At 42.3% G+C, this 27,397-nt stretch overlaps 1 protein-coding gene across 3 annotated transcripts; it reads right to left on the bottom strand.

Moving 5' to 3' along the window:
- Positions 1-490: 490 nt before the first annotated feature.
- Positions 491-17,709, bottom strand: CCNC (cyclin C). Of its 3 annotated transcripts, none has more exons than XM_027454793.3 (12): positions 17,553-17,709; positions 17,109-17,215; positions 13,306-13,390; positions 13,000-13,069; positions 11,510-11,561; positions 8,365-8,420; positions 7,007-7,042; positions 5,742-5,833; positions 4,930-4,997; positions 4,526-4,605; positions 2,454-2,572; positions 491-1,799 (listed from the first exon to the last, which is right to left on the bottom strand). In XM_027454793.3, exons 1-12 carry the CDS (start codon positions 17,582-17,584, stop codon positions 1,745-1,747), a joined length of 852 nt encoding a protein of 283 aa, XP_027310594.1. In that variant the 5' UTR covers positions 17,585-17,709; the 3' UTR covers positions 491-1,744. The 3 variants fall into 3 exon arrangements, with proteins under 3 accessions (XP_027310594.1, XP_071892266.1, XP_027310596.1); XM_072036165.1 differs by having other exon boundaries at positions 13,306-13,382; positions 17,553-17,568; XM_027454795.3 differs by lacking the exon at positions 13,306-13,390 and having other exon boundaries at positions 17,553-17,586.
- Between the last annotated feature and the right edge of the window lie 9,688 nt (positions 17,710-27,397).

Raw genomic sequence — 27,397 nt, 5'->3', positions numbered from 1 at the left:
GTGTCGGTGGATTTGGATCTTTTAAAGAGTGGTTCTGTCTTACAAACTCAAGCCCAAGCGCAGATGCTTTTTGCCTAGGGAAATTTGCGTGTTCTTTAACTAGTTACCCTATGAAGCTGTCACTGACTGGGTTTAAAAATTTAAGCCAGTCACATTTCTGTGTGACAGGTATGTCTAAATGGGGGGAAATTAAATTTGTTCATGTCAGCATCATCTTTTTACAGCTTTCCTTCAACATCACAGTAAACATACAAATACACTTCAGTTATTTATCAGTGAATGACCAGCCAATTACAGAGGGACGTTATCTGCAGAACCAGGATGTTGTTTATCTACAAAACCTGTATGTTGTTCCGTTTTTGTTTTGTTTTGTTTTAAGGGATCTGTTTTTTGAACCAAGACATATCACAGAGCTAGGGTTTTCAAGAACTCCAATATTTTAAACTAGTGAAACGTGTTGCTTCAGGAAAAGAGAAGCTGGACAACAATGGTACTTCACTTTATTTTATTTTTCAATCTTTATACTTGGGCAAGTCGGCATTCTCATTCAAAATGAAGTTGTACAGAAATTATTTAGAAACAAAGTTACCTAAAAATCATGACATTTGATGTAGGCCAATTCCTGACTTCAGTGGGATATCTGCCTGAGTAAGGAACACAGGATATGGCCTTCGGTTTGAAAGGATTACATTTTCTCCAGCACACAGTTAACCAAGGAATCCCGTTTCAGTTATCCTAAAGAGTTGCTCCTAAAATCACAATTAAAATTAGCCAGTATGAAGTTCACCAAAAGCTTGATCCTCTTAAATAACCTCTAGAATGAGCCACGTAAATTCACACTAACAGTGAAGGCAGACTAACAGTGTATATCTTTTGTACAAAAAAAATCCACAATAAAAAATAGCAATCATACCCAGATTTGTATTTGTTTGTAAAATATTCCAATTGTACTATACAGTACGTTTACTTGCAAAAAAAAAAAAGTGTTGGTGGTTTTTGTTTTTTAATTCCTAACACTTGAAATGTTTAAGAAAACTGCAGAATCACTATACATATTGCACTTTTCTGGTAAGCTGGGCTACTAGGCTTCAAGGCAAAAACATCCAGACACATCTACTGAATAAAACAAGTATTTTTCTAACCCCCAAAAGGAACTGAATTTCTTTCCTGCAGTTTTCATTAGAATTCTAACAACATTCTCTGCAGACTCTTCCAGGCTTTGTTTCTGAAGGACTGCTGTTTCACTTGTTACAGAATCCAGATTCATTTAAAAAACAAAAAAAAACCTCTAGGTAATGGATAGGTTTAACATACAGTGCACTATCTTCCTTCAGTCACCAACAAAATGAAGACAACACAGGTCATTAATATAGTTACACTTAGGTTTCAAGGTTACTGCCTCCTTAAAAAAAAAGTTCACTTTAAAGGCAAGCTACAATTTTCTCAAAGCAAACAAAACCAGTAATGAACTATTTGTTTTGAGTGGATAGTGTTAATCTTTTTGCAGCTTGGTTTAAAATTCGATTCCTTACACTGAGAAATCTTAGTATGTTTACTCCAGCGTCAGAGAAAATGATACAGTTTTAAAGAAAAAGCTTTCAAAATGCTTGACACAAACAAGCTAGTTACTCTTCAAGTTCTTTGTAAAGATGTTACTAAAACCTTCTGTCCATTTCATGAACACAGGAAAGATCCCAGGATGTCTTGAGTCGAAGTGGTCCATGAAGAAATTCTTTGGAATGTCTTAAGATTGACTGTAACTAGAGTTCTGGCTACCATTTGGACCCTGTTCACCTTCACTGTTAGGAAGACGAAAAAGGGGAAAAAAAAAGTCTTCAAAAAAGTATCATATTGCATTTTTGCCTTTTTCAAATGAAAAAATACAGTATTCTGAAGGCCTTTTGAAGGAAAATATAGACATATGCAAATAGAGTAAGATATTCTATGCAGCCTCACTAAAAATGCAAATATTATTCTAAGCATGCATAAATAACTTCAGCAGCTAGGTGTATCAGAACATATTGAAATTACTATTCAAATACACTGAATTTACCTCCAAAATCAACATTTTACAGGTCACATTACGTAAGCTCATGCATAGGAATTTGCACATGCAGATTCCTAATAGCAATATTTAATCACACTAATTAACTCTGGCAGCAAACAGGCACTATTCCAAAGAATCAGGCCCCTCCACTGGGCCTCACAATGCTGTTTCCTTCATCTGCTAAGCTGTATTGATCACACTGTAATTACGTTACTGCTTTCCGTAAAACAACAAATGTTCTGCTGTTATATTCTAGCTCTTGAACTGACTGTGTACTTGTAACAGAAAGGGCTGCATTGTAAAAGCATACACTATACCTCAAATTAAACATTTGAGCATGCTTAAGATAGTAGTTCAGATTTCTGTATGAAAGATACATTAAGTGCAGTACATGGAAGTACAGTACCTGTTTGGAGGTGGTTTTGGTTTAGGCATTTTACTAAGAATAGAAGCCATCTCTTTCCTCTCATCAAAGTTCTTCCACTGCTCATACAGTTTCAGAATAACCCTGATTATTTCTAAAATCTGATTTGAAAGAAAACAGATTTTAAGGTCAGACACAATAGCGACTTTGTATTTATCACAGTCACTTTAAGTGTGCAGTTAATTAACTATGCCCCAGACTTAAATTAAGAAATGCAAATTTCATACCAGAAATAGGCCTGTCTCATGTCTCAATAACCCGGTCTGGCAATCAACCATTTCTGTAAATAGTTTTTGGTTTAACTGTGAATGGAAGCCTCAATGTTTTCACTCCCTCCCTCCCATTCCATTTTCCTCCCACTGTATTGACCACTTCTCCTGCCCCAAGAGCTGAACATTTTTTTTTATTATTTGTTTTTACTGCTACAGCTTATACTTCATGCCACTGGGAAACTACGGACACCTGGCAGCACAACTGAAGCTGGATAAACACAGATTACCAATTAAGAATCTAATGACCATCAGTGTTCGATATGCATCGGAGGCACAGTGTAAATAAAAAAAGCAACAACATTGGTCTAAGTTCCTTACTTCCAAAAATAGAGCCAAGAAGTATCTAAATACTTTAAAATACAAATTACTGAGCTTTCATATTCTGTTTCTAGAAGCATAAATATTCTCTACCAGTGTGGAAGCTTTCTATCTACTGCAGCTCAGCTATAGTAATTTCCTACTAAATTCCTAATGCAATATTCTACACAAAAGGTGGATATTTGGTTCATGATTTGTTTCATCATTCAATAAATTAATAGAGTAGACTTTCTTCTTTCTAATTCATGGAGTTTAATTAAATGCTAGATCACTATCTACCCTTGAAAGAAAAGTTACAGTTAAACTCAGACCTCTTAGCTAAGAGGTCCATGGTGTGTTAATGTTAAAAAATATAAATAAAATCAAGCTTAGATTGTATCACTGGTATGAGGACAGTGACATTTAAACATTCAAACATGTTCAACAGCAAGCTTATGTAACCTGATCTGTCAAATATAGGTAGTTTCTCCTGTGCTGCCAATCTATTATCACTCTGCTTTTGCAGGCGTGACAGTGTAATTCAGAGATCTTGATTCAGCATAGCATCCACACTGCTTAAATTTGAAGATGCATTCTGGAATACAAACACAATTCCAGGATATCATCAGTGGGATCAAGTGTAATACTGAGGGCACAGAGGGCAATGGTCTCATCTGAAATACTCTATTCCATTTGGGGCACTCAGGTTCAAAAAATGTAAACTCAGACTGAAAAAGATGTGCAGAATGACACGTTATGATAAGGGGAATGAGTATGAGTATAGCTTGCTTGCCTGAGCTAAACAAAGGTTACAGAGGGATAAATGCAGTCAGGAAGTCAACTGAAGACAAAAGGAACTAGTTAAGTTGAAGAATATTATTGGTATCAGCGTAACTGCCTGCACCTAAAAGTCTAATAAATTTATGAAGTGGATTATTTGACACGGAATTTGCAGTAGCAGGAAAATCATCTGAATAATCTTGGCATGCCCTTGTTTAACATTGACTGAAGTCATAGCCCTTCTCATCCTGGAAGTGTCAAGTATGTTTTATATATCCGTCAATAGGGAGCAAATAAGAACTACGTGTAGGCAAGATGCTGAAAGGTGAATCAGAAAATTACACACATTAGAATTTTAAAATTAGAGTATAATTCAAGGTTGAATGATAAAAACTAGGAAATCTTATTTTCTGGAAAAAAAAAAAAAAAAAAAAGAAAAGCATGGGATATTGGTTTTATATTTCAGTCCGAGAAGTGTCACCAGCAGAAGCACTTTGTCATTATGCAGCATTTTAGTCTTGGCTTTCAGGGCAGGGTGGTAACTGAATGGCCTGACCTCTTTTCTCTCCCACCTAATTTCAACAGTGCGTAATGTGATCGCTGAATGAAGTTCAAGTCAGTATCACACACATGCAAGACAGGTTTATAACCACGGCTAACATATCTGGTCAGTCCCTAACAGGTGGCAGGAGGTAAAAAGAGTACCTTTTCCATATCCACAGATAGCTCAGCAAACCATTGCCTTGCATCCTTCTGCTGGACAACACAGGCCACATGTAGGCAAGCTGCAAAGATCAGGTAACATGGGTATTGAACAAAAATCCACTCTCAATACATTGAGAAACATCGTATGTCAGGCAAAATACTATGGAGTTCAGCGTTCTTCAATTCCTTTGCAAACAACCTCATCCAGTTTTCAACAGAGAACACTCTGGATTAATTATCCAATTTTTCTTCAAGAGTTTCTAAGTTGCAAGACTACACTGTCACTACTGTATGAAACACAGACTGGAGAAGCTTACAAGGGCATTCTAATGAATGCTTGTTATGGGACAGTGTACAGAAGGCATCCATTTAAACCAGACGGGGATATTGCTTGTGTTACTTACCTAGAGCTATCATGAAAGGAGGGTACAGCAGACAAAGATCAGTTCTATATGTGTCATTCACTATCCTCCTGTGCAAAACAGAGCAAAAATTCACCTTTAGACTATAAGATTCATAAACTTATCAGTTTTAAAATGTTTTGTCCATTTCCCAAATTGTAGGAACAGTAAGTCCACAGGGCAAAATAGAGCAGCTGAGATCTCTCCCCTTGTAGAAATCTAATAAAGACTAATTGTTTTCCTTGTAGTCACAGCAGAAGTTTATTTGGAAGCAGTATGTTATAGCATCACAAATATCATTCTGCAGAGGGTGTTCACCTATACCTATAGGTATAGGTGTAGGTGAACACCTACACCTATAATTATTTTATAATAATTATCCCCATTTCACAAATAAGGGAGTTGAGGCAAACATAAAGGCAGTATTTTTTATTGACTATCTGCATTTGAGAAACAAAGTATTTAAGGAGTTCTGCTTAACCTAGTTGAGAAACAACTTACTACTTCTACCAAAAGCAGATGTTAGCAGAAAGAGAAGTTGTATACTCATAGTTATCATTCAACAGCATAAAAAACTGTGCTGTTAGAGCTAGTCTAATAATAAAAACTAGACCATTTCAATTTAAAACCATTACAGAGAGTTATGAGACAACAAGGACAATAATTTAATCCAGTAACATATACCTGCATAGGTTAACTAGGGTACTCTTTGTAATATTAAGCCTGCTATTGCTTAACCACCTCTGAGGCATAACTGTTAAACACTTGTTTTCTTGCTGAAAGGAGGCACTATTATTAATCAGTGTCTGCATTACCATGCAAGAGGTAGCAGCATGTCTTCTTGGCCCATATCTTGCACATATTGGAGCAAAGGTCTATATGGATGATACACTATCAAACAGCAGTCCTAGGAAAAATATCAGTGGGATAAAAGTTAGATTACAACGCAGAGCGTGTTGTCAGCTTGCATTAGAAGCATTTGATTCACAAATCAATTACTGATTTTTTGAAGCAGCATTATGACACCTAACCCTGCTATAATGAGGGCACTGCTCTCTCTAGAATACCATTATATAGCATGGTTGCCAGTCTGTCAATGTCTTTTCCCCAAGAGACACAGAAAGCCACATCTGCAGCACAGTGAAACCTCATTTGCTTACAAACCCGTAATTCCCACTTGGAAATAAAAAATGCTGCCAGAAAACAGTCTGTCACTAAATACCATACATGGAAAGCATGCCAAAATAATTGACACTGGTTTGGAAAGAGGAAAAAAATCCAGGGTCCCGAAATCTCTCTTTTCCAGGCCCAGGTTGATGTATACAACAAGGAATAACTCACTGAAAGAAGTCAACTGCATGGATATTACAGGGAAAAGCTGAGCACTGGGAGACAATTATTACAGATACTATATAATGCATAGCATACTGGAAAAATAAGTTAATTCCCAAAATGTAACTTTCTGTAAATGCAGTTTCTTGTGGTAAACCTCCAATATACAAAACACAAGAGCTCCTGCCATGTATACCATGGGTATCTAAACCTAAGCAGGATATCTAAAAAGAGGTTACAAAAATCAGTAGACATTCAACACAGCAGGAATACAACTCTATGTTCTTGACTGGTCATTCATCTGAGCAAGTAAAGACACCAATATCCTACTCCCCATTTTAGGATTTTGTAACATACTGTTACCTCTCTTTAAAAAAAAAAAAAGAAAAAAAAAATACAGCCCTGGAAAAAGACCTTAGGGTTTACTCTTCCCAGTAGTGCTCCAGACACAGAGATATACATGCACCCTGTCCCCACTGCTCCCACAATCTGCATTATTTCTGTTGAGCAATGCAAACTTCAATGCAAACTGTTGAGAACGCCCTCACTCAGCCCAGATGACAGCACAGTAATTATGGCATGCTGCTGAAAATGTACATGCTAGATCTACATAAACATCATTCTAAAATTGGTGTGAAACAAAAACAAGACAACAGCACAATACATATTCCATAGCACAAAATTCAAAACATTTTAAATACATAAAGAGTAAACTGAGGTGGCAGTTAAAACAGAAAACCTCACCTACCATTAATTCTAAGAGATAGAATTCACATTCTAGTATCTGCAAGAAAGTAACATCACAATTAAACAGTAGCATGTTTCAGACAGCAGAATGAATTAATAGCATCCAGCTTAACATCACAAATGCACAGAAATTCTCAACACATGTATTTTCAACACTCCTGACTACATTTCATAGGAAACTACAAAACCAGGCAAAAACCAAACTACTATCGGGCATTGCCTTACCACCATTATAAATGAACCCCAATCATAATAGCAATGCATTTGAACCATTTGGATCAAGTTTACCATCAAAGACTACTTGGCAGAACTCATCTGAGATCTGTTCTAAGAAGAAAGCAGAAAATTGTTCCCAGTTTATAAGCACTCAAAAGAAATACAGAAGTCCTTTCCTAGAATTAGAGCATCTTCAGCATGCAACTAACATGGCAAATCACCTTTTCATGTAGTTTCATATTTAATTTCATATGAAATATTCTGTACAATCATAGCAATTTAAGACTTTCTTTTTCCATAGAGGAAGTAATATATTAATTATATCAAAATAAAGACTCAACTCTTTATGCTACAGGAAAAGTACTCCAAAATATATTTTATATTTTCATTTGACTTTATCTTAAGTGCTTCTGATAAAATTGCACTGCTGTTTTACGATATTTTAAGATATTTTATATTCTGATATATAATTTGGCTTTCTAAATTTGGTGAAAAGCAAAATCACAAAAAAGTAGCACTTGGCATAGTCAACCTAAAGAACAATTAGATGCATTTACTTTGAAAATACTACAGCATAAAGCAGTACTGGTTTCAAGAAATAGTCTACAAAATTCTTTAGCATTGAGACAGAGAATGCCTTGAAAAACATTAGTAAATTTAAATTTTAATTAATAAATAAAAATTATTTTTCAAAAAACATTACATTTTATAGGCAAAAATAAAACTGCTTTCTGTAGGCCAACTGCTCTTATGTGTGCGCTTGGAAGCACCCCAGGTGCAAGAACTATTTATCTTCCCTGAAGCAACGTACTTGTAAACAAGACGATTAAAAAAAAGTTCAATCTCTTTTATTATCATACCACATAAAAATTGGTATTTTAGTCACTCAGTCACTTCACTTCTCATTATAGCATTCCTTTCACCCATTTAAGGAAAGGAGGTTATACAAGATTTATTACTCTTTAAATTACCTTTTCTAGTAATTAATTTTGGTTAGATTAAATTAAATTTGGTTAGATTTGGTTAGACATACCAGTGTGAAAATATTTCCTTCCTAGAATTTAAAAGGATAGCATTTCCTCCTAACAATTACTTGCCTTTTAATTTATTTTGATTAAGTTATAGTTTGTAGAGCATACTTACATGGTTCATCCTATAAGGAAACTCCTTCGGAAAGGCATACGAAAACCTAGTTTTCACTACAGTAAAAAGAAACCTTTATGTTAAAAGTGATGCAATTAATACTTTTACTAATTTTTCATTGTACTAATTAATCTACACAGTGCCCTTTGACTCCAGCTAGCAGCAAAACTGCTTGCAGCATGAAAATGTTTGGTTTTAAAAGAGAAAAGTTAAGCTTTCTCATTTAAGTAATTTAAGATCCTGAAATGGAAAGAGAAATACACCCCAAACCCACTTTTTCCCCAAGTACTCAGCCAGAAACTTGTCTAATGCTCTGGGCACAATTAAATCTTCTGGACAACTGCCTCTAGCTGTATAGGTGTGTACGTAACTTCCTGCAAGTCATTCACAGAGCTGCCTACCTACCCATGTCACTCCAATCTAGAGATCATTTTAGGATCTCACTCTCAAGATTAAACCCAAATGGAATTTTCACGGAGTTTTTAGATAGACTTGATCCTTCAACATGAAGGATTTTAAACCGTATAATGAAGACTTAGGAAAGCAAGATGGGAAATCTGGGTGGGAAGGAGCCCAGCCAAGAGATCTTGTACACACATACTTGTAAAGATGTTGGATATGCAAAAACAATGCTCAAATTAAAAGCAAGAAGTCAATTCACCACACTGCAAATATATGTCCAAAGGACTAGATTATCAGATTTTTCAAGGGTGTTTCTCTCCTTGAGTTTTCGCACTTAAAAGCATCTACTTAGACACGTGATATAATCCAAGATGCTCTTGTCTTCAAGAGAACATTCATAGAATCATAGAATCATAGAATCATAGAATATCCTGAGTTGGAAGGGACCCTTAAGGATCATCAAGTCCAACTCTTGACACCGCACAGGTCTACCCAAGTTCAGACCATGTGACTAAGTGCACAGTCCAATCTCTTCTTAAATTCAGTCAGGCTCGGTGCAGTGACCACTTCCCTGGGGAGCCTGTTCCAGTGTGCAACCACTCTCTCTGTGAAGAACCCCTTCCTGATGTCCAGCCTAAACTTCCCCTGCCTCAGCTTAACCCCATTCCCGCGGGTCCTGTCGCTGGTGTTAATGGAGAAAAGGTCTCCTGCCTCTCGACACCCCCTTACGAGGAAGTTGTAGACTTCATTCAAATATATCTTCAGTTTTCTAGTTTATGATGATCCCTGATATAGATACTTAATTATCCTTGTGCATTTTACAAGGAGAACAGGTATTCAGTGCACCATTAAGAATTATGTTAAGCAGCAAAAGAGTGATCTGAAATTAAATTGCCGAGCAAAGAAAACTTAAATATCTTTGAAGATGTGGATTTGTGATTTCTACAAGTGAAACGTGCAAAAACTATTTTAAAGTCCCTGTTCTCCAAAGAAAAACAGGTAACATCAAACATTTGCAGCACCGTGCACTTACAGGATGTTAATGGCAGACAGTCAATTATGAACTAATACTACTTCTGGAAAATCCATATGAAGCTCACTTGGATAAAAAGCATTTCAACATTTAGACCTGTGGTGGACTTTGCTAAAATATTTGCTGTAGGACAGTAAGGTTAGGCTGGTGGTTGGAAATTTTAATTATTTCAAGATAGAGAAGAATGCATATGACAGACAGTCTTCTTGAAAAGCATGCAAACTAAAGAAATGCATAGTAAAAAAACAAATTGAGGGGAAAGTATGGAAACAAAACATTTGTTTCCAGAAAACACGCTGGAGACAACCATATGGAATTGTCCTTTTAGTCAGCCATGGAAACGCATAGAAAAGCTTTTGAAGAGTTTGCAAGAAACCAATCTGAGGTATCTTCCTTACAGAGGAAGCCCGTGGTACCATTTCCAATTTTTCTACCTAAAAGCAATCTGACCACTACTATGCTAGTCAATTTGTACTGCTATTTTCCTTTCACTTGTTACACCTCATCTTTTTTTTCCTTTTGCACTGAGACCTCCAAAAAAATGGACATGCGCTGATAAAGCATCTCTGGTATAGGGAGATCAGGTGGATTAAAAGACACATAAATGCTAAGAGAAAACCCGTTGTTTTTTGTCCCCACTTCCATGAAATGCAGAGCACTCACTGGGGCACGCAGGGATTTCTACATCTGAAGGAAGAACCACAAAGCTTATTTTCTGTGGGATTCCAAGCCTTGGGATTTTCAGCAATAGCATGGCTGAAGAGTAGAAGTCAAAGCTAAATCAACTGCTGTATATTTGCCAAAATCCATCTAAGCTTCTAATTCATGTACTGAAACAGCCACACAGAATTGTGCTTTGAGATGCTTCCACTGTAAAAATAGCCTTTTCATTGCTAAATCCAGTACTGGTCTTGGTCAAGCTGGCACTGAAGATGTGTTTCAGTTCCTGGTGGTGGAATTGTCATACAGCCAGCCCCATGGACTGATACACTTAATGCATGCGGAAGCTACAGATGCAGCCAGTCACCTGTCCCCTCAGCAGCTACGAGTGATTTTGAAAGCACTGACCTACATTTTGAAGAGCACAGTGACAAACAGCCTACTGAGAGCAGCTGGACCTTCTGGGTCAAATTATTGCATTTAGTTAGGAAAGCCATCACTTTAACAACTCGATGGATGAGATGCAAGTTACAGGAACTGGGAAATACAAGGCAGGTGTGAAGACTGAAAATGAAGTAACTACAATATGATTTTATTGCATTTTAACTTTGTGAACAACATTTAGGTTTTAAAATGTACACTTAGAAATGAGTATCATGTACTAAAACTGATTTTATGATGGTTAAAAAAGATTTAAAGTGTTAGAAGGTGTGGAGTCTAGTAAAAATTCTGCAAAGAGGTATTTCCATGGAAACATACCTGTTATAAAGACCTAGGTTTCCAATTCTATCTTTAAGCAGTTCAGAAATCAATTTACTACTTGAGACTGCTAAGAAGTAGTTTAATTTTATTATTTTGTTTTTATTTATGCTCGTCACAAGCTCCAACCAGAAGCAACCAAAACTAATAAAGAAAGGAGCCTTCTGATTCCATATTTAAAACCCGAAGTTATTTATGCTAAATAGCTTTAACTGGCTCCTTGACATGTAGTCAACATGTAACCACCCATGACTTAATGAACACGGTACAATGAAAATCACTAATACTTACATACAGAAGTAGCAGCAGAGATCAACCTTGTATTTGAAACAACACCAAACTCCTGAAGAAAAAGAATGGTAAATGACGTGAACCACCAGAAATCACTTATTCACATTGTTATCAAATGAAAATAATGGCCCTCTTTATGCAGTACTATATTTTTCCCCACCCCTTTCTCATTCTTCCCCTTTTTTCTTTTTCAAGGTTAACAGAGTAAACTACATGATCTTAGTTAAAGAGTTTTTTTCCATTTATTACTTTGTTGTTTGAGTTACGAAGAATGTACCTGAAGCCACAGTACCTGAAGATTAGTTTGGTAACGTCCTACATACAAAATAGACAAGGGAGCTTCTGTAACATGTGCCTTTTTTCCCATCCCACTTTGAGAGAAAATCATGTTTATAAACCTGTTGTTTTCTACCTTTTTGATTACATTTCCATGAAACCTTAGCTTCTCCACAGAGGGTCTCAGAAAGCCAAAACAAAAATAAATATCTATTTTAAAGCTTTCTTTCAGAGATGTGCACAGCAGAATCATTAACTCTACAGCTGGCCTCTGAATCTGCAAAAGCCTTAGCCTAAGGAAGGCTACACTTATCTTGTACTTATTCTAAAATGCAACGTAAATCTCTGTATATACATAATATCTGCATTGCACTTTCTTAAAGGCTTAATTAACAAGCCAGTTAAAAACAAACAAACAAAAAAAAAACGTTCTCCAATATTCTGTGTCTTTCTCCTTTCCTTTATCTCTTCCAAACACTGGAAGGTATCACAGTATTTGTACAGACTGCAGCATCTCATATGAACATCAGTTCAGTAGGACTATTTCTATGCATTTAAGTTCCTCCCATGAAATTCACGAATGCTAACATATCACAGACTTGCTCTTTTTTTGTCCTATCATGCAGACACTTCTCAAACTACTGAAAAACGTCTTCCATTACAGAAAAGGAAGAACAGCGTCTAGCTGATGCTAACTTTTGGCGACCTTTAAAGTGGACTTTCTAATGGTGGAGGATTGAGGCCTTCTTACCACTATCCTAACAAGTCAGTTCCTTCCCAAAGATTGCATATGAGCTACAACATGCTTTTAACTAAAAAGATAATTAGGAAAAAGTATCTAATTCTTTTTTAAACTTTGAGTAAACAAATAAGGAAAAACACCAGAAAGGAGACACTCAAGCAAAACTAAACAATTTAAGATATAGTCCATGTAAATATGTAAACAGACATTTAAAATACTCAAAACATTCTTTAAAATCTTCAGAGGCCCTTCAGTGTTAGTAATTCAGATAAAATTGAGAAAGATCAAATACTAAATAATATGATTGAAGGGCTTCTGTCCCCTTTTCCTGAACTGCTATAGAAATCCATACAAAAAAAAAAAGTTTCAACCCACAAAGCATGAGGAATGACAAAAAAAAATTAAGTCCTAAATGTTTTTTCACTCTTATACATCACATAATTTTACATTAAAAAATTATAATACTTCATACCTCTACTTTGGATGCCAAAAACACACACGTAGGAGCCATTAATACTGGATCTATACTTTTTAGGGAATATCTGAAATGTTATAACAAAATTATAATATGTTGTTTCACACACGTAGAACGATTAATCTATTAAGAGCACCACACTTCCTTTTGAAAAGCAGAGCTTAAGTTAACTTTTATTAGCATAAAAGCTTTACACCATCCAGAAAACAACAGTGGCACTGTTTTTAATACAGAATTTAAAAGGGTGCCAAAATGTGCCTAACAAATGTTTTACTCTTGTACCATCATAATAAACAGTCCTACCTGGCATAGAATCTCTTGAAGTAGACTGTAGCAGTGGCAATAACTTGTTGTCTTAATTTAAGATGTTCACCTAAAGCCTGGATAACTTAAAGAAATAAAATAAAATGAACAGAAGCTTGAATTGAGTTTTTACAACAATTTGACACCGAATAGCAAAGGATCTCAAAACACAGCTAGTGCTGGGGACTCTAAGGAGCAGCAGCACAGCCTTCTCCTTCAGTTCAGATACACCACTCCAGGGAGAAAACATGTTGCTGTAAACCTACAGACCTGGAGGTGAAGAAGTGCTGCTGCATCTTGAGGCTTGCGGGCACCTTAAAAGAGGGGATGGTTACTTGACTTCATCACGTACAAAGTGAGCATGACCTTTAGGAAGATGACAACACAAATCTCAAAGGGTAAAGTCTGGGTTTTCCATTTTATAGCAAAAGAAACCCAAATGCTTGAAATCTAACTCTATGGCTTTTCTGGGCCATGCAAAATGGATGTGTTTTTTTCAAACAACTAAAGCTGCCAACACAAACATGGTCATTAAATTTGGCAGAGGCAGCAGGTGTTAAAGAAACGACATATTTAGTCCAGGGAGAGGGGGTGGGAGACCAGAGGATGCAGTCAGCTGCTCCATCACAGTGGTCCTCTGCCAGTTGGCCAAGAAACAACCCTGGTGTCATCTGTGCAGGTAGCTCTTGTTTGGCCTCCCAGGCAAAGGAAAGGTGCCAAGCACATTAGATGCATCAAGCTGGGATTAAGAGCAGGGGTTGGATATAGAGAGTGACAGAGTGAAACATAAGGTTGTTACTTGGTATTTTTCCCATACTTCTTCACAGCCATTATCCTGAACAAGGCTCCGTTGGCTGTGTTAAGACTCCCTCTTATTCTCCTCCCTCGTCTGGAATGTCCAAAATGATCATTTAATATACACCTAACTATACGTATACATTTATGTGTGTATATATATATATATACACACACACACACACACTTTTATATGTATAAAAATAAAAGTGTATATACACTTAAGTGTATATTCAGCAATACCAAGGCAGCAGCCATTGATGGGAAAAGCAAACAATTCTATTACCAATAAATGCTAAATACTTAGTCTCTACTTAAGTATACAAGAATTTCTAAAGGTCCAGCTTCTTTCCCATCCCCTCCTCCTTGGGAATAGCCAGGGTACACACCGCACTCCCTTTTAATGAACATTTTAAAAACGCGCAAACACAAAGCTGGCTGGAAAACAAATCAACGTAGGAGAAAGTCATCCTGACCAACACTGATGACTGACAACATAGGGTTTGTTTTTTTTTAAAAAAAAAACAACAACACAGAAAAGTAACTAATTTGTCACCCACTATGATTACTGAAAGCCTTGTTAAGTCCCTTTCTATGCCATATCACTCTTTTCCTAAAGATAAAGAATGCCAAATTGGGACCAGCTTGCCGTGTACCATAGGACTCACAGGCAACACTGCCAGAAAGGAGGTCAAGTCCAGAACAGAGCGTCTGCACAAGCATTAAAATATCTATCAGTGTATCTTGGGGGGTTTGAAAGATTTTTTTCTCTTTGATTTGATGATGGGGCTAAAAAGCTGTCCTAATATTAAGGCATCAGAAAAATCCAAATATCAAGCGAAACAGAATTTTCCAAATATGTTTCTCACTCCCATGGGATTTTCAGGAGCAGATAGGCCATCTGCTGTCAGAGAAAAATCAAGTGAGGTTTAGGGAAATAAAATGGACAAAAGCCTAGAGAGACTTAATGAAATGGAAGCTTTTATACGCTGGGAAAAATTCCAATACTCGCAATTCATTTTTGAAATATTTTTAAAGAAGCTGTTGGGTTATTTATTCCCTTATGTTTATAAAATAAGTAGTTTCAGGTTGCTGTGTTTTTTTAAGTAAAAAAAAAAAAATGTTGTTCCAAATCCAAATGTCTTGAGTATCCTATGACACAAACTTCACAGCTTCTGCACTAAACCAGAAAGAGAAATTGATTAATATGCTTTTCAACCAAAGACTCAATTAAAACCTCAGTGATCCAAAGACAGAAGCGGACATTAATCTCTCTTTTCTGAACTATTTTAGAAGATTATAGTTTTCCCTCTTGACAGTTTTAATGGCCACACAATCACTTGCCAATCTACAGCAATTGTTTCCAAATAGGGAAGCAGCAGGAAACCGCCTCTCTCTGGGTAACTTTCCAGTTGCCTTGGGGAACAACTCACCATCTCCGGGGGAAGAAATCTTGAGCACTACAAGTCATACTATGGCTCATAGCCATACCCAGACAACATAGGGCATGGAAGAAACTCTGTACATCCAAAGCAGAGCCCCTGATTCAGAGGCAGGTGAAGACATACAGCACATATTAAGGGCTCCAACACAGCTAACGCTGTATGAGCTCTCACCAGTACAGAGCAGCCCCAGACTGTTTTCTCCATGCAGGTGCCTCTCATTACCACAGAAAAGATGTTGCTCCAGCACCACTCTTCCCTACAGGGCCTGCTGTGTTCACACACGTGCAGAGGAGACAGCAACAGAGCCATTCTCCAGCTACCATAGGTCTTGAACCCTTCCTTCAGGACGGGAAAGGAATGCCAAAAAAAAAAGACCCTGAGAACCACAAACCTGTTTCATAATTAATACTAGTGAAAATTATCACAGAAATAGTTTTAAAAATATCAGCATCCCACTTTTTCTTTTTGCATTAGGAAGCTATGACAGTTTGTTTTAACCTCAAGGAGTTTCATGAACTTATCAAACAGATATATCCTTGCTAGCTTGACTTGCTGTTCCTGTATAAGCATACACAGGCGTGTCAACAGCAATCAGATTTGCAGCATATTCAATTTAAAACAGCTAACCTAAGAGAGACGTTATCATAAGTATCTTTCACAGTTACAGTTCCAGTACAGACAAAAGATCTTGCAGTAGCCTTGACAAAGTCACTTCACTTTTCTGTCTCAAACACGTCTGACCAGATAGATTAAAAAAAATAAGCGTTACTTTAAAGGACTGCTATGTAAAATATTTAAATAGCTGCCTGCAAACAAATTACTACTTTGCAACATCCTCCTCTTAGGGAGCCTTTTTCTTTTTAAATACGGAACAATTGCACAGGAAAGAGTTTAAGTGCCTGTGTAATCTGATACGATCCAATGCAGTATTCACTTGTTTAAATGCTTTGCAGGATCAGGTCTTAGATAACCTCACAGACAAGACCTAAACTCTTTGGGAGAACAGGCTGTAGACAACTTTGTGCAGTCTGCCAGCCACCCACTGCTGGGAACTGGTCGCAAGGCAAGACACGGGCTGTGGTGTGGGTTTCAAAGAACATAACCAAACACTGGTAACAAGCTTGTAGGCCGTGCTGTTTAAGAGGACAGCTCGCATCAGCTAAAATACTCACCACATCCTCAGAACCCACCAAAAGCTCAAGGAGCACAGTATTACTGCTTGTCGCTGAGCCTTTAATATACTAGTTCAGCAGTTTCTGCTTGCTTCTCTTCCTTCTGCTTTTTTGGTAAGAACCTCTTGAAAATAAGCAAACGTACCATGTTTTGTCCTACCACCGGTTCAGACATTATGTATGTAGCCAGCTTGACTTCAAGTTCTTCTAAAATTAAGTTAGTACAACTGCCTGAACAGCTTTGTCTATGGTCCAGCTCTTTGTTAAAGCGTGCTGGGGAAATATATGTAAAATAATAAAGAAACCCACATTCGCTAAATGAAAAGTGGCATTTAGACATGGCAGATAACATATAAGCGCACGGCAGAAATGAAAATAAAAACAATTTTACCATTAGTAAAAAATATCTGTAGCTTCCAATATTCTTCTTCGGTCAGAAACTTCAAGTCTTTTTGGCGTTCCTTCAGTAGATCTTGCTTATCCAAAATCCATTGTAAACTAGAGGGAGGGAAAACACTTTCAATAAGCCTTTATGAACACCACACCGAGCGGCTCCTGCACTGACTGTGCCTCAGCACTAATGGGGCAGCAGCCTTCAGGCAAACCAAACCTCAGGGTGCTCACTGCGAGACACGGCGACACAGCCCAACACCCACAGCGACACAAACACCGCACGGGACAAACCCACCCGAACCCACCCAAACCCACCTCCCCCTGGGGACAAAACCACCGCACCCTCAGGACGCCCCGGGCCCCCCCACACCCCATAACCCCCCCCCCCCCCCCAAAGCCCCGGCAATGAATGGAGGAGGCGCCCCCGACCCGCGGCACCCACTAGTGCGAGCTCTGCCAGAAGTTGCCGGCCATGAGGAGCCGTGGGGAGGCGCCCGGCCCCGCGCTGCCCCAACCCCGGCCCCAGCCCCGGCCCCGCCGCCTCCACCGCCGCCGGCCCCAGGAAGGAGGCGGCCGCCGCCGCCACCGCCCCGTGCCCGTCGCCGCCGCCGCCGCCGGGCGGCAACACGCGGCGCTGCGAAGCGTTCCCCCCGCTCGCAGGTTCCGCCCGGCGGGGCCGAGCGAGGCCGGGCAGGGCCGGGCAGGGCCGAGCCGTCCCCCGCCGAGCTCCGGGAGCGGAGCCGAGGGAGCGGTCCCGAGCCCCGGGGCGCCCCCGTCCCGCGCCGTGCCCGGGAACGGGGGGCGGGTGCTGTGTTTGGTGATCAATAAAGAAGTAATAAAGTGATAAAGAAGTAATGTGTCCCCATGTCCCGTCTGTCCCCATGGCCTCAGAGCTCGGCTATGAGCTGGGTTCTCCTCATGTGGGAGAGGCTCTGGGACAACTTCATTGTAAAGATCAGGCCCCAAGTCCTTTGTCCCTTCCTTTTCCTTTCACCCCCTGCCAGGGACAAGGACAAGGACGAGGGGGCTGTGGGTGCCCTCAGGGCCTGGCAGGTGGGGCAGGTGCCCCATGAGGCAATGTGGACGCAGTAAAAGGGACCTCTTCGTTTCACGAGATGTAATGTTGCAGCCCGACGTATTTGCAATATACCTGCGTTCTGAATCTGCAAAACGAAAGCTGACCTAGTCACCCCTAATGGGAACCCTAACGTGGCAGAACCTAGATCCAGTATTTTGGGTGTTATTTCCTTCCTCACCCAATACACATGTATGCCCATGCTGCCATACACACCTGAGCGTATGTACTCGTTCCTCCCCCAGGCCCGAGTGTCTGGGCTGAGTGTGGGTGCAAGGGGGAAGGATGCCTGGACACAAGACAGACAGACAGCAGCTGGAAGCAGCCATGGGAGACCATGGGAGAACCCCCATGGCCTCCTCAAACCACCATGACCCCCCAGCGGAGGGGTTGTCCCCATGCCCACAAAAGTCGTCAGAGCTTCCATCAGCAGTCATGGTGGCAGCAAGAGGCACCAATATGACAGAGCCTCAGCAAGGTGGAGTAACTCCTGGTTTGTCCTGCTGGGAAGACTGTGTTTGGTGCTAATGGCTGTAAAGACCTGTCAGCACATGAAGACTATTTTTGCGTGGTCTGACAGAACTTATTTGTTCAAAAATGTAAGCATGCCTTGGCTGTCCACACACCCAAAGGGTTCTCCTTATAGTGAACTTGCTCACTTCATCTTCATCCGCCACCTCAAACATCTCCTTCAGCTTCAGGAACCTGATCTGAGCAACTGTTTGCAGAGCCATGGGTAAACATTGCTGCAAGGTAACCCACAGCACCATCACCTATCATCAGGAAATGGTTTCATTCAAGAGAACCTAGGAACTTCCTACATATTCAAGGAGCAAACCATTGAGAACATAATAAATGCAGTTCTGTGTATTTTTGGAAAATTAATATATACATGTATATGTGTATATATGTATCTGTTTGGCATCGTGTTGAGCAAAGATGAGCCTGGAGGTACGTAGATGTATATACAAATACATATATAAAACCTGCATCTGTTTGTGTAGAGGAACCTGAATGCTGTCTTCATTTTGTCATAGCAGAGATGCTCCATGAATGCCCTTTCTGCCCCAGCAGCACGCAAGGGGTCCTTTGTCTGGGCATTGCATTGGAACTGACAGGGGCTGGGTCCTGGGAGCAGTAAACCAAGAACTGAGTAGCAGGAACTGTGAGAAGCACACACTGGTTGTCCTCAGACTGAGCAAGTACCCCTGAAAGGCATTTCAGGTCCAGTCCCACAGCACTGTGCAGTGATCTGCTGCTGCTGATGGGATAGCTAAGATGCTGGAGTTGTATAAAGAGCTATGAAGTGAAGAAGGAAGATGCATGAGAGAAGACGTAGACAGTGGTGTTTCCAAATTCTGGGCTTCACTGGGGAAGGAGACACACTTCTTGACTTGTTAGAGAGAGTCCAGGTTTGATACATTAATAATATGTAGGAAAGTGATGTGAGGGGTGAGGAAGGGAAGTAAGAATTTGCATATCTTCTCTTTACAGAACAAGGAGACATGGTGGAAGCTGAAGGTCGAGTTCTGTGGGATTTCTGTGGAGGCTCTCTGACCTGACACCATTCTCAGAAAAGCCATCCAGACATTGCAGAACCTGCTGAGCACATGCAAATGCAAAGGAGAAATTCCTTATTCCACTATTTCAGTGTCACAGGGGAACCAGATTGCCAGTATGCACCTTTTGCTCGCAGCCCCCCTTGCCTCCCCCAGCTGCATCACACCCTGCTAGCGCAGCACCCAGGAGACAGCACAGAGAAATAAGCCGCTGCACAAAAGAGTGTTATTGCTTCGCTCAGCACAATAGAGAACCAGAATTGCAGTGGATCTCATGCTACTGCTTATCATGTCAAGCAAGGATCTCTGTTTCACCATTCTTCTCTACCTGCCCGGTTGCCTTTTACTCACGCTGCTTCGATACCTGTGTTTTGCTACCTCATGCTGGTGATTTGTGCTTCTGCATGCTGCAGTGTTGCAGGAAATAAATAGTAGGGACTGGGTGGGAGATTTAGGATAGCTATGATAAATATTGCTGCTACACTTCACCCAGGGCATAGGGGACAGCTCTGCTTGCCCTGCACCTGGCTCTAGAGGGGCTATATAGCACTGCAGGAACAGGAGTACGTGACACTGCAGGGTCATGCCAGCCCTTCTCTCAGACTTTCCTTTTCTCTGTAGGACAAACCTTGCATTGCCTGACCCCATTTCACAGTATGCCAGCACAGAGCTATGGAGGATCCTGCCCCACAGACGCAGAGAGCCGCAACCCCCCCCTGGGATACCCATTTACCCCCTCAGCCACCCTTCTGCTGCCCTACAAAGAGACACCCTGCTGTGCTGGAGAGCCTCCTTCAGTGTGGCACCCAGGGGGCTTCCAGTGCTTTAGGGGGGTCCTTCCCAGTCCTGCCCCCAAAGGGGTGAGGGCTCCTCTTGACTGGGGCGTGCTGGGGATGCCCATTGTCAGCCAGGAGTCCTGTGGCTGCTTTGGAGCCGTGGGGCCATGATACGTGGTGTGGGGGCGATTGACAGACGTGTACGGCTCTCCGTGTTTCTTGGAGGATGCAGATGCTGCTGCGGCTCCATCTCCCTGGAGGCCCAGCCAGGAGGTGCATTCCTGGGCAGGGGCATCATGAGGGGCAGGCAGGGCAGTGCTTTTTCCCTTGACATTGCTTTGCAGCCTTTCTCTTCCAGGAGCTGTGTCGAGCATCACATTATTTACCATGTCCTCTCCGTGTGTTTCTGTCAAAGCAGGAAAACGAAGATTTCATGAAACAGATGTGCAGTGCTGCTGTGTGTGCTGATGTCTCCTGCTCAGCCCTGGACCTGGCTGCTGCTCTGAGGGACAGTCAGATGTAGGATGAAAAAAATCGCAGCCAAGAACCTGCAGGTAAAATTATACTTCATCCTATCTGTGAGATGAAATTATCTGTCAGCTCTTGCTGATCTCTTCCCTCTCTGCCCCCCTAATAAAACCCATCACAAACATATTGAATATACTAGCTAGTCCATCACTAGATATAAATATACACGGGATAGTTGGATAGGCTCTTTTTTTTTTTTTTTTTTCTTTTCCAAAATAAGTGCTTCTTCCAATCCAGATGTTATAAATAGCATAAAAATGGGTGAAGGATGAAGCACATTCTGTTTCTTTTCATAGGTTCTCTAGAATAACACATACAACATTTCCTTTAGCCCTTTCCCTCAGTTGTACACAAAAAATAGTCACCAATACTCCCGTGTTTTTCTGCATGTTTACATATTCATCTAATAGCTGAAAACAGTATGTATCTTCTCGCAGATCTGACAATAAGCATTCGTGCTTGCCCTCTTCTGTTTAATATCCCCTCAGGAAACGAATGAGTGGTACGAAACCAGATTTCCTGACTTTAATCAAGCTTCCACGAAACATGCCGAGAATGTGAGACATTTCAGAGAAGGAGAGGGGAACTGCAAAAGAAGTGTAAGTGGAATTGAAAACCGCTTCCAGCTTATGTTATGTCACTTCTAATGGAAGCCTTTGTTATGATTTCTCCAAGTTAGGTAATGTGACAGTTGTCTGATATTTTTTTCCAATAGCGGTGGTCTTTTAGGCTATGTTTTGCAATGAGGGAGGTGGACTCGAGCAGTGGTGACTCTGGAAGTGACCCCATGTCAAACCGGTAGTAAGTATCCACAAATCATGTTCATATATATGAAGTAAAAATACAGCTGCTCAGTAATATTTGAACATAAGGGTCTTGTTTTTCTTGATCAACAGTTTTAGGGGCAAGCGATTTGTATTGGAGATTTTTTTTTTATTATTATATGAAGTGCCCTCACCCCCAACACACACACACAGGATCCTTGCAAAGGCAACTATTTAGTATTTTGTGTGGAAGGCATCCAGGATGAATTCAGTAGGTGAGGAAAAGAGATCAGTTTACAACACGAGGATAAATAACAAGAGACAGAGATGTGATTAAAACAATCAGCTTTATTGCGACTGCTCCTTGATCACGTTGCTATTTCAGCCATCTACTTCCGACCTGCACTTAAAGTCATTTAATAAAACAAACCAAAACGGCGTCCCCAAAGAGTAGCCTGATATTTCAGAGGGTTTTCATTTCTGGGTCACGGAGGCTCCGCCGTTTAACCCCACCTCCTCCCAGCTCAGCACATATCGGGAAGCACGGGGAGCACCCCTCAGCCTGCTGCTCCTTTGGTGTTTGGGGTGTGGGGCTCTCCTCGCTCCGGAGCCCCCGGCCGGCCACCGGCTGTCCCTTCGCTGCCACCAGGCTCACGTTCCCTGCTGGAAACGACGGGTTCCCGGCGTGAAAGCCCTCTGGGAAGGGGGATTTCGAGGCTCGCCCCCAAACCGGCTCCTCCATCCCCAGGAGAATGGGGCCCTGCTGGGAAGGGAGGGCCGGATCCTGCGCACGTCCAAGAGCTGCTCAGGCTGACACGGGCTAGGGGAAAGCTTTTTCTGAGTGTGCACACCCGATTTTGGCTTCTAATACCTCGGGACACGGGGTTAAGCACGGGTTTAGTAGTGACAAATCACCGCGGTCGGGCAGAGGGACCCATGCGGCAGGCATCGCGACTGTGAAACAGGTGACACGGAGCTATCGGGATGCGGGCACTCCGAGAGCCGCTTAATTCAAACCCGGTTTTAAGAAGGGTTCATTGTGCCAATGATTTAAAGAGCTCAGTTTATTAAAAACACACCGCCACCCGAAAATAAAAAATGAAAAAAGCCGAGAAAGGAATAGTCAGGGAAAAAGAATATTTTTCCTGCTAGTTTTGGAAGAGAGAATCCCGCTATGTGTGTGCCTGTATTTTTCCGTGTGAGAGAGAAACTTTGAGGTTAATCCATCGTCTTCTTCTAAACGCACATTTGAATATCTACACTTCAAGGCGCTGACACTGGGGAAGATGAGGGCAGTGGTCCACGGGCGATCAGGCAAAAAAATCTGAACAATTTTATTTAGATTTCATTCTAATAGGACAAACAATGAATAGGAAAAAAAAAAAAGGCATTAAATCCGCAGACTAACGAAAAAATGGTTTCCGACAGATGACACCTACAAGTTTCTTTGGTTTCATAACTAGGAAGCTGTGGGAACTGATGCACATTTCAGCATCGGAATACACAGTGTCGAAAGGAAGAGGTGGACTTCGTGATGTACTTTAAAATAAATCCTAGGCAGCGTGGGTTTAACCTCTGTTTTTCAGTATGTACTTCCGAATATCTTTACTGGGTTAAAGAATAAATAAAAAATAAATAAATAAAAGGAAGGAAGGAAGGAAGAAAAAAAAAAAAGAAGGGAAAAAAAAGAAGTCAAGTCATTTGAAACAGGAACCAGGGGCAGACCTTTCAGTTTGTCAGATTCATTAATTAGAGAGCTGCTTATACTAGAAGAAGATGCGTTTTCTTCCCCTGCCTTCCACCAACAATTTCACCACGAGGGGATGTTTACCAGAGTGTAATGAACAGTTTCTGATGGCTGGATTTTTTTTTTTTTTTTGCTAAAGTTCTATTTATTTTTTTTTCCCTGCTGATAGCCGTGGCTTGGAAAGCAGAAAATGAAGAGCCCTTTAGAGCATTAGAGGCGCTCATTAAGGAGTCAGCTCCCTTGCAGCCCTTTCTCCTCCTCCCCGGCAGAGCCTCTCCCTTTCCCCATTTACATCGTTACCAGCCAGCTCTGCCTCTCTCTCTGGTGCCACTGCACACAGACCTCTTCCTTCCAGCACCCACCCTTTTCCCAGCCCTCTCTCTCCCGTGCCAGCGATGCATTTCCCCGGCTCCCCCACAAAAAAAAAAAAAAAAAAGAGCCCAGGATTTGGGGTGGGAGCCGGGCAGGTGGAGCCACCGGCATTCCCATCCCCTCCCCGGAGGTGCTGGGGCACCCCACAACGAGCATCTCTCCTCCTGCCCCTACCCCCGCCGGCTCCCCGGTTCTTTTGGGGACGAGATCGGGTCCCCAGCCCCCCGTGGACCCCCTGCAGCCCCCCCGGGGAGGCCGGGAGCCGGTGCCGCAGCCCCCCGGGAGCCACCAGCCCGGCCCCTCGGTCTCCTCCGGCTGTCCCCGCAGTGTCGCCGCGCCTCGCTCCTCCCGGAGGAGCGTCCAGGCGGGTGGAAGTCTGAGCACAATGAGACCTGAGAATTTCTGTCACTCTCTGCATATGGTCCGAAGTGCTTTAATCCCAATTAGGGGCGGCTGACACACGGTCCTATTCATCCCAATCAGCTCTTGAATACATTTGCCTAGAAATGAACTTCACAAATAGACTCTCCCCTAAATGTGCCCAACAGCAAGGAAAATCGAATTGAGGCAGGGGCTCATTCTGAGGCGATCGAGGGAGAAAAGGTATGAATTTATAAGGTACACCGAAACATTGCAATTCAGCAACAAGTTTACTGACTTTTATTTGCACCATGTCAACCGAAAGAACCAAGAGATACGGCGGGGGCTGCGGGGGGAGAATCCGGTTAAAAGGCAACTTTAGACAGACTTTGAATACTTTATGCGGCCAGTTTCGCCTCCAATTGAAGCTGGGCTAAAAGGGAAAAAAAAAAAATCTCAGTCTCTACACTGGAATTTTTAACTAGCACAAAACGTGTTTGAATCCGATCTCGGCCGGCGCTCGCGACTGACAATAAGAATACCAAACTGAGATCCTGTCATCTGCCGGGGTTCCCATAGAACCTGAATTACCATTCACAGGCTGCTTTAATATCCCACCCGCATCTCGTCTGCACCGCACAGCTGGGTGGGAGCCGACAGCCCCGGCCGCGGCCGGCGGCGGCCCCTTCCCAGAGCATCGGGTCCTGGGTGGGATGTGGGATGGGGTGTCCCTGGGGAGGGGATGGGAATGGGAATGGGAAGGGAAGGGAAGGGAAGGGAAGGGAAGGGAAGGGAAGGGAAGGGAAGGGAAGGGAAGGGAAGGGAAGGGAAGGGAAGGGAAGGGAAGGGAAGGGAAGGGAAGGGAAGGGAAGGGAAGGGAAGGGAGAAAAGAATGATGCAGGAAAGTAGCTGGAAGGGGGGGAGTGGCTGAAAAAGAAGGGAGAATAAAATTGCAAAAGAAAGAGGGGAAGGAAGGAAGGAAGGAAGGAAGGAAGGAAGGAAGGAAGGAAGGAAGGAAGGAAGGAAGGAAGGAAGGAAGGAAGGAAGGAAGGAAGGAAGGAAGGAAGGAAGGAAGGAGGGTAATGAGAGACGAGAGAGGAAAGGAAAGGAAAGGAAAGGAAAGGAAAGGAAAGGAAAGGAAAGGAAAGGAAAGGAAAGGAAAGGAAAGGAAAGGAAAGGAAAGGAAAGGAAAGGAAAGGAAAGGAAAGGAAAGGAAAGGAAAGGAAAGGAAAGGAAAGGAAAGGAAAGGAAAGGAAAGGAAAGGAAAGGAAAGGAAAGGAAAGGAAAGGAAAGGAAAGGAAAGGGGAAGGGGAAGGATGAAAAAGAGAAAGGATCACGTCCCGGCCGGCCGTATCAGTCCCTTCCGCCGCTCCGACGGGGTCTCCCCCGGGAGAGGTCTCGGCACGGCCCCAGGCAGGGCCGTTCCGGGCCGATGCGGGCCGGGCCGGGGCGCTCCGTGAAGGGGCAGCCTGGGAGCCGGCGGCTCCGCTTCCCGGCGAGGCAGCGGCTGCTGGCTGCACTTGCAGCGTTTCGCTGAAGGCCGCGCCGTGGTGCTCGGCGGCATAATGAGCCGGGCCCTGTATACAGGCATTCATGCTGGCCTGAATGTGGTGTTGAACCTTCTCTGTGCCGGAGCGGTTTGCTGGTTTGAATGGAGCTCCCTGGTGGGACATTGCTCGCTGCAACTGTGCCTCTTTGGATGACTGTTGTTCCTTAACATTCATGCCTCATTATGGGGCAACCTGTTAAATCAGGGAGAACAGTGTGCCAAAGTGTTACTCAGGGGCACTGGCAGTTCAGCGGTGGGCATAAATAAGGGCTGCCGGGGAAAATAACTTTCATCGCATCTCTGGGCAAAAGTGATTTCGCTTTAATGGTGCCTCTAGTAGCCCGGTTTAAGTATATAAAGAGCGATAGTGGAATGTTTTGATTGAGTCTAAACATTGTCTTTGAATAAAGCTGAAACCATGTAATTAATGTGTCTTTTTAATAAGGGACAATACGGCCGTTCAAGCTATTTAATTTCATTTAATTTTCCATCCCATTTGCTCCAAAGGCTGCTTTTACTTTTAACACCCGGCCTTTCATGCTGCATCTTGCTCCAGTGGGCACATTAGATCGGTTTCACCCTTCCTTTTTAGGGAAGGAAAAATAAAAGAAAATGTGGTTCCTTTCCTCTTTTGTGGACAATTTATTTCACTTGGGGAACTTCAACTTTGAGCCACAGGACAGAATAAAAATCGGAGAACTGGTGTGAATGCTTCCAGAGCAAGGGCTTTTCTTTTCTGAGTGGATGGGAACCAGCCACAATTGGCTATATTAATAAATAACTTTCCTCACAGTCGGCCTTTACATGGTCCTATTGATAAAATTGTTCGCGTGTCGTTCACGCTTTTTGACTCATTAAGGCCTCGGACGGAGCGGCTCCCGAAGCGGAGCAGTAGGGTACCTTGGGCGTCTTGAAAGCCCTCTCTCTACCTCTGCGGCTCTCGGAATTCAACCCGGGGCTCATCCTAAAGTCGCTGGGCCAGAGGTTACAGGGACATGTTCATGGCTTAAATTTATTGCCCTCGACTTCTTGTTTATCCTTTTCTCCCCATTCACGCCGCTGATCAAAGGGGTCATCTTCAGTTCCCCACATCCTCTCCCCCCTTCCCATCCCTGCCGAAGTGAAAAAGAAATCACCGCAGCCCCGGGACGGGCCCTACAATTGCGCCCCGGCGAGCCGCGATCGATAATCATTAATGCTGCTGGGGACAGCCGCGACATTTATCTCGTGCGGGCGCATATGTAGCGCTATTAAAAATGCGCCCACGGCCTGCGCTGATTTAGTGCCGGCCGGCGGCCACGGGGCAGGCGGCGGCGGCGGTGTCCTCCTGTCCCGTCCCGTCCCGCCTTGCTTATTCCCATTTTATCCCATCCTAACCCATCTCATCCCAATCCCATCCCGCCTCGCCCCGCCCAGCCCTGTCCCGTTCCGTCTCCTCCCGTCCTGTTTTGCTTCTTCCCATCCCATCCCATCCCATCCCATCCCATCCCATCCCATCCCACCCCACCCCACCCCACCCCGCCCTACCCCACCCCACTCGCCCCATCCCTCCGAACA

Source organism: Anas platyrhynchos, chromosome 3 (assembly GCF_047663525.1).
Source record: "Anas platyrhynchos isolate ZD024472 breed Pekin duck chromosome 3, IASCAAS_PekinDuck_T2T, whole genome shotgun sequence".
Classification (NCBI taxonomy): Eukaryota; Metazoa; Chordata; class Aves; order Anseriformes; family Anatidae; genus Anas; species Anas platyrhynchos.
The sequence above is the reverse complement of the archived record's forward strand: the minus strand, read 5'-3'. Positions and strand labels throughout refer to the sequence as shown.